We start from the raw sequence: 8,508 nt of genomic DNA on the forward strand, positions 1-8,508 counted from the left end.
GCGTGCTTTCACATTGAGCAGCATTAACTACACAGAGCCGTTGTTCACTGACTAGCTGCGCCAAACCACGTTCATATCCGTGCGATTTTTGGCGCAGCTAGTCAGTGAACAACGGCTCTGTGTAGTTAATGCTGCTCAATGTGAAAGCCCGCAGGTGATGGAGATTTACCGCTGATTACAGAACCGGCTTTCTGACAAGATGCGCGTTAAATATCGCATGCGATTTATCGTGCAGCCCTAATATATATATAATATATATATACACACACACACACACACATACAGTGGTGTGAAAAGGTTTTTGGCCCCTTCTGTTTAAAATTTTTTTTTTGCATATTTGTCACACTTAAAAGATTCAGATCATCAAACTAATTTTAATATTACACAAAGATAATGCAAGTAAATACAAAATGCAGTTTTTAAATGATGATTTAATTTATTAAGGGAAAAAAGCTGTCCATTTTTTTCATTCGATCAGATAAGATTTTAAGCTGTCCATATGGTCAAGTTACAACGTGCCCCTCAGATGTTACAATCTGTTCCACCTACGGGGCATGTTGTCACATTTCACTTCCATTTTTTTTTAGGGTAAATAAAGAAAAACTTATACACTGTAATTATGAAACAAAGCGACATATTTGTACTAGACAAGTGTAAAATTACTGTGGATAAAAAAAGATATATATTCTGAACCCCATGTGGATTTACACAAACTGAGAAAGTGCTACTTTGTGCCCCGCTCTCCCCTACCTCTGTAAATAAATACAATATAAATTCACGTCTCGCGCACTTAAATGCCCTTTGAATGTAATGTGTACATTCCCTTGGAACTGGAATCATGGTGGAATTTCATGTTATGTCCACTTCGCAGGGCACTTACGGTTGAATAAGACAACGCTTGAATGCTGCCTGAACAAGAAACCTCCTTACTAAAGTGAAAGTGTTGACTGGTGCCACTATCTCGCGAATGCGCTGGCGGATCTTCACAAAATTCGGGGGATCCCTTCAGCTCGAGGAGCCCTCTCGAACACCACCCTCCACGCGTCGGTATTCCCCCGGGATCGCTAGATCGGTCGGCGCCGGACCGCAAATTTAACCATCCGTAACTCCCGAACCTAGGGGGCTATCGACGCGGGGGTGGTCTCATTCGAAAGAGGGTCTCTAGACTAGGGCTGGGTATCGTTCAAAATTTTTCGATATCGATACCTTGACTTCAATACCGGTTCCTGAACGCTACTTTTTTCGATACCAATTTTATTAAATCAATTTTAACAAGATTACATTATCTAAAAAAAACTTTGGTTTTATTTTTCAGCTTGTTGATGTTTATACAAACTCAAAGACTCATCTCCTGAGCCACTGCACAAAGGAACAAAATGTAACCAACACAATAAATCAGTGCAAAATAGTTTTAATAAAGCTCAGTTTACACATCTGTTAGGCTACATTTACACTAGTTAGTGTTCGTTTTAAAACGCATAGCTCAGACAGAATCATGATTTCTATTTATTTTCCACTGATTTACTGATGAGCATTAGCAGCTTCCAGCGCTGTCTGCTTGTGTTCTCTCTTCCATGATCGCTGCTCTGACTCAGAGGTAATAACATATTTAATTTCAGCAACATTACATGGCCAAAACACACATTAGATGGCAGGTCCGGATTTACCTATTTTCGTGACGTAGAAAAAACTCTAGTCGCTAGTGGATAAAAGAAATCATAAATGATGAAAATATTAACTAGGCCTACATTTTTTTTAAATACATTTTTTCATGAGGCAGATGATTTCGTGTGTGTGTGTTTGTTCGCCTGATCGGGAAGTTGCAGTGACAGAAACATTCCAGATAAAGTTTGAAAGGAGTAAAGCCTGCGTTAATGCTATTGAGTAAGCTAATATGGCCAAAGAAGATATTTTGTTTTATAAATAAAATGTTAATTTAAAAGCAGCCCACAATCAGCGTGTTAGGTTACCGTTATACCTTACGAATCCGAGGAGGTTTTGTTCTGTCCTCCACGCTGTGATAACTCACAAAAGACTATTTTTAGCCAAGCAGCGCGGAGAGCCGTTTCAGAAACGTGCCGCGGCTGGCTGGTATAAACACAAGCATTAGAGCGGCCGCGATCAGCTCCAGTTTCCGTGGAGCCGTAACGCGCCACAGACGTGTGCAGTGAGGCGCAGATTAGCACTAACGTCACTGAATCTGCTGTTAAAAATTAACCATCCATTCATCATATCATCATGCAAAACATACACAACAAATAGCAAATTTTTCATTGTTTCTCGAAACGTCATAGCATTTCCACACCGGCGATGACATGACTGTGGCGCCAAATCATTTATGTCCCCACAAATCATGTGCATCGTCACGCGTTGACGTCATCAAATTGTGATCGGTTCGTGAGATCGGCCAAGTGTAGTGAGTACCGATCGAATCATAAAATGTGATTATCGGCCAATACCGATCTCCGGCTGATCGATCGGAGCATCCCTAGCAATAATACTTCATATTATGACAATTTTGTAATTCTGATCAAATAAATGCAGCATTGGTGAGCATAAGAGATTTCTTATAAAAACACACAGACCACAAACCTTTGAACGGTAGTGTAACTAGAGGACACAGCCACACAGAGAAATCATATCCACAATGCAATGTGGGATTAGGGCTGGACAATAATTCAATATCAATATGTATCGCGATATAATTGTTTTCAATAACGGTGATATGATTTTTAAACACATTTCCGATATTTCGGTATACATTACCAGTGCTTCCCATACACTGATTTATTTGTAGCATTTGACATCGTTGAATAAACATGAGCACTGCACGTTTCAAAATCATAACACGTCGCGGGTGTTTTATATGAATGTATCTCTGAAGGGAACCGACTGTCTTCAGAATAGTTTAGATGGCATTTTTATCTGATAAAGTAGCGTTCATGAGCGGAGCTGCTTTGTTTACAGCCGTTACTGGAGAAACCGTTAGTTCCAGGAATAAATTATATTTTCAAATAGAAAACAGTGATTTTAAATAGTAAAAATATTTCAAAATGTTACCGTTTTTGCTGTATTTTGGATCAAATAAATGCAGGCTTGGTGAGCAGAAGAGAATTCTTTAAAAAAACATTAAAAATCTTACTGTTCAAAAACTATAGTTTGAAGTAAAAAATATAAATATTAATAAGGAGAGTCTGAGATTTATTTGACAGTGATTTCACATTTCTTGTTTGTATGAAGGCTAAATACCAATAAAAGGTGAACATTTATTTATTTGCGCCATTTTTTTCCTAAAATATTATATAGTTTATATCGATATCGGAATTATATCGTATCGACCGAAATTAAGAAATATATTGTGATATAAATTTTGGCCATATCGTCCAGCCCTATGTGGGATACGTGCCTTCCATTTACAAACACATGAACCAAACACAAAGAATGTGTGTACATGCACAATAAATGATAACTATTAAAAAACATAACTATTAAAGAACAACTTAATCTAATAAAGCAAACAACACTAGCGTGTTGACAACGAGTCCAGTTCACACATGAGACCTCAGCAAAATGCTACATTTACAGCAAATCTGTATTCTTATTCTACTGTAAAGCTTTATAGACCACTGAAGCAGTCTGAATCAGAATTATATTCTACTCTGTATCAGGGATTTTCAGAGCTCAAGTGATTTCAGAGCAGAAGTGGTTATGAGAGCATTTAGTAATCGTGAGTGAGTCACCTTTGAGCAGGGGAAGAGGTGTGAGTTCGATTGGTTTGCCCTGAGAGCGGAACTGTGAGGAACTCTGAGAACGTTTCTGCTTGGCTTTCCGGACAGACTTCCGGGAAAATCCGTCTACTTTATCCACTGATGGAGGCGTGGTGGCTGCGGAGGACATAGCCCTGGAAAAAGAGAGCGAGGTGTGTAAGACAACACATCAACACTGCAACAAATGCATCAACATGTGCATCTCTGTGGTATGTGTAAAAATATTTCCCATCAATAGTCCTTGGGCGCATGAGAACAACTGAGGGTTATAATGTCCAATATAAGATCTTAACCTCAGCTTTCAAAATAAATCCCCTCCCACGATCATATGATCACAAACATTTAAAAATACTTCCTTGAAGTGACCATTGCCACCAGGCTCACTTTGCTAACAATGCTAAGGAACGGCCCATTTTTAATGGATTAATTTGCTCTGTTTTGTTTGGAAACAACCCTACATGAAGTGTCTCCAAGTTTTGACTTTGCTTTTGATCTTCATTTAAAATTACACAGAAATGCTGGGACAATACTTACCAGTCATAAACGCTACAGATTTAGTTAGTGGGTTGTGTGTATATATAAGAGCCCAGATTTTGAGTAATGAATGAAAGTATATGACAGTCAAAGAAACACTACCAAATGTTTGTATAATGACCATAATCGTCTTCATTTAATTTGCTATGGCTATAAACAACTGCTTGTTACTCGTTAACATGATCACTCTGTAAAGTTTTTAGATGAATACAATTAGAGAACACAAACATATTTTGCATCATCTCGAGTCTAATATTTGCAAGGCACTCAGTAATTATGAACCAAAATATTTACAGGTAAACACACTCCTACCGTCATTGACAGTAATCAGGCTACATAATTACAGAATGATTAATAGCGAGTTATTCCTGCAAAACAACACATACACAAAAGAAAACAATATCTGTGAACTCAGATTCTGTAGGAACCTGGCAGGAGTGTTCTATGATGGATTAAATAATTCCAGATATTTAAGTGTGTAGTGGAAAAACAAGATAAAAGAGTATGTCAAGTTGCTCTCCAGCAGCACCGTAAACAGCCATTAGTTGTACTGAGGTCTTCAGATCAGTGATGTGTGTGTGTATTTTCATTATGTCTGTGTTTTGCAGGTCCAGTGTAAGCAGCACTAAATCCAGACCTGTTTTAATGCCTTCTTACAAAGAAGTTTGCAATTCAAAAGCAACTGTAATTATAAAACAAACCACAAATGGCTATAGGAAGGAAATGTGGTGGTAAAATGAAAATCTAGGCAGGAGATGTAAATAAAGGCAGGAATGCACCCTGCGATGAAAGATAAAACAGAATGAAAACAAATTCATAAGCAAAAAACAAAACAAAATGAAAAGAGGCGTGTAGAACACAGCAGGATTCTGTTGACCGAAAAAGTCTGAATCAGGATTTTTCACAGGTCTACTGGTGTCAGCTTAAATTACATGCATGATATCAAAGCAGATAAACACACAGAATTAACAGGTAGAATGAGAAAGAAAAAAGAAAAACAACAGGCCAGGGAAGCAAAGAAGGAGAGAAAAACAACCTAAAATTTCCTCTGATCATGCTAGTGGAACTCAAGAAGCTTAAGTCATAGATGTAGAACTGAACTCAGTTATTTTGTGTCTTTTGAAAGCAAAATCTCTGAGCTGACACAAATGAATTTGCACAGAAAAGTACATTTCAACTGATTATCTGAACTGGACAGTCCAAAACCAGTGTGGTCTTTAATCCGACTATTCAGAGCACTTTGATATTGCAGTCTGAGAGGTTTCAATTAGCAGACATCAAACGAGTGAGATGCTGCCAACGTCTATTGATGACATCCCATAATGCTGCACTGTGCAGCCCACCACAAACAATGTCATCCCTTTTCTGAGCCACTTCTCCTGTTCTCAGAAACAACAGGCCTGGCAGTATCACTATCTGTAAAAGGTATAAACCTTTTCTCTCATGTACAATAACAATGAATGCAAGCAACAATCGCAAAAGAGAACATTGACGAAAACACATAAGGTCAGCAGAAATCAATTAACACAAGCAGTCATTGTGGTTAAGACTCTGAGAATGTCCCAAAGCTGAGATAAGTCACATTTGAAAGAAACACAACACATAATTTGATTTTTTTTTAAAAGAAGAAAAAAAAAAAAAAGCGTAAAGCACATTTACACCATAAATCTCATTATCACAATGCAAAAGCTGATATAAATTATTTTAAAAACATATATAAAACATAAATAAAAAATATGTGTTGGTAGTATTTACTGCATTTGAATGAATCAGTGACTTAAATCAACCTTGAAATCTACCAACATATGTACGATTTATATTACAACGTTTTTACTGTAATAGCAAAAATTATATTATGAGAAACTAAAGGAAAAAAGTACTTAATTGACATGCAAATAAATATAATGTGGGGTGAAATAGGACCAGGACATAAACATTTGTAAGAATGATAAGGTGAGAGCAGGAAAAAGATCCATGTTCCTTCCTCTCCTGTTATAAAGTTCACCCTGGTTTGACATTCACAGTGAGATTTCTGTATGAGACCAAGACACAGACAACAAATTTCTGCAAAAAAAGAAAAAACTAAATCCCTTACTCAGCCCATTTTAACTTATAGCACAAAATTCATCTTTGTCTACACAGATAGATAGATAGATAGATAGAATCAAGCAATCTCTATTGCAGTGCAACTGAGCTAGTTTATGATATAGTGAGAGATAATCCCAAATGTCCATGCTGTTCAGCGATCCAGCCCTGTATAAAGATATGCAGGTATAAAAACATCCCAGGGCTTAACCACTGGATTGACTGACAAAGAAGTGAACCCAGCAACCACAATCTACGAAACACTCATGCCCCGCCATTAAGCTAAAACACACTGCCACTGATGCCCTGGCCCTAATCTCTATAACCAGGTATTTAGAGAGAACCTTTCCCATTGGTTTTGACTGAAGGTCACCCAAAACAACCAGTCCTACTGTAAACCACTCATGGGATGTATGTGTTGTCGTTGATGATGAGATATTGCAACTGCCAAACTGCCAGGCAGCTGAAATGAACCAGACCATGGAAACAGGGCACAGAGGCACAGTGCCACTGAGCCAAAGCAAGAAGTTGGCAAAGAATAGAGGAGTAGTGATCAGAACAACTTGTATTTGGTGGGTTAGTCCGTAATGAATAGACACAAAGTTTGGAGATTCACAAGAGCAGTCTGGCACTGTGGTTCCTTCAAAAAGGACAGAAAAAAAAGTGGAAACCTCTGAAATTCTACAGTCCATATGAGTGCAGATGATGCAGGTTCATGATCTCCTAATGGTGTACACACACACAAGCAGCTGACAAAGACCTACTGCATCCCAGAACACCAATAAAACAAAAACAGATCCAGAACAAGCTTTCTTCACGGATTTTCACTCATACACCCATTCAAATGTTGCTTTACATGTGTGAGAAATATAAAAAGCATGATTACATTTTTTCCCCCTTTAGGTACACAACCCCTAACAAACTCTGTATAAAAAGTGTTCTTAGAGCTTAACTTCATTTATTTGACATATTTACTTTGGTATATGAAACACCAAAATGTACCGGATCTAAACTTGAGCAGGATAGGCAAACACCATTCAAATATTTAATTTACCTTGATGTTTTCGATGTGAGGAGCTGATTTGGGTGTTTTTAACCGTCTTTCCTCCTTCAAGGCCTCTTGAAGCAGCAGAAAAAGAAAAAGAAAGACACAAAATCGGTTTTTGGCCTTAAAAACTGCCAAACCCACAGCAATAATCCCATCAAACACTCAAATTTCCGACGATAGAAAAGGATCCAGCTGAAATACGAACATCCCCGGGTATCTCTGTACGTCCACACACCGCGTTAATATGTTATTTTAATCCAGAAAATATGTTTTATTAGGGAATATCGGTCCCTTTTTCGCCCTATTGTCAATATTACTGGGCTGAGTCCATGGCACACATAACACGGACGCGCTCTAGGCTGCTGGGCCGGGTTCGGGCCTACAGTGCCACGCCATTGGTCAGTTTGAAGATTCCTCGGAACATGATTGGACGATGTAGGTGTCAATCACCACGCATGGGCGGGAAAAACTCTTAAGGCTTCTCTAACGATGAATAGAGAAGTTGGGTTGAGGTGTGTGCGAGCAGGAAAGAGTCACCTACTATTTTAATTGTTATGTACTTTATTACAATGTAGTAAAATAACTACATAATTAATATTAAAATCTTGAACACTTTGCCAATACTAAGTTTATTAAGAAACCATCCTCTAAAGCTATATCTATCGTGAAAAGCACTAAACAAATAAAAATGAACTGAATAGAAAAAAAAAAATTCATAGCACTAATGCATCTTTATTCAGAATGGTGACAGTCTGGACAGGTAAAAAAGAAAAGGAAATAATCAATCTCTTCAGGAATGAAGTTAAACCTCTATAAGAGCCCAGCCCATATGAGGAGCGTCTCATTCCAAAGAAGAGCACACCTGGCGTGAACTATCAGCACATCGCACGAGCATCAGGATCATACGGCTTCGTGTACGCTTCAGGAAATGAGTGACGAGAGCGCGCGCGTAGGCATCACGTCATTGCGTACACAGGGAACGGCTGATTACGCAACAGAGACGCTCTGGGCTGTTTCATTGAATTTCAAATAATAGTCTTTGCTACGATTCAGTGCCTTCTGGGCTTTGAAAGT

At 38.2% G+C, this 8,508-nt stretch overlaps 1 protein-coding gene across 1 annotated transcript in view; it reads right to left on the reverse strand.

Moving 5' to 3' along the window:
• The window catches only part of LOC107602926 (serine/threonine-protein phosphatase 2A 56 kDa regulatory subunit epsilon isoform-like), a 39,716-nt gene extending 31,908 nt beyond the window's left edge, over positions 1–7,808 (reverse strand). Inside the window, exons 1-2 of the mRNA XM_016295549.1 lie at positions 7,441–7,808; positions 3,741–3,901 (exon numbers count right to left, since the gene is read on the reverse strand). Of these exons, the coding sequence (XP_016151035.1) occupies positions 3,741–3,897 (157 nt within the window). The 5' untranslated portion in view covers positions 3,898–3,901; positions 7,441–7,808. The remainder of the gene's footprint in view (positions 1–3,740; positions 3,902–7,440) is intronic.
• Between the last annotated feature and the right edge of the window lie 700 nt (positions 7,809–8,508).

The sequence above is a fragment of the Sinocyclocheilus grahami genome, unplaced genomic scaffold, assembly GCF_001515645.1.
Source record: "Sinocyclocheilus grahami isolate Dianchi unplaced genomic scaffold, SAMN03320097.WGS_v1.1 scaffold338.1, whole genome shotgun sequence".
Lineage (NCBI taxonomy): Eukaryota > Metazoa > Chordata > Actinopteri > Cypriniformes > Cyprinidae > Sinocyclocheilus > Sinocyclocheilus grahami.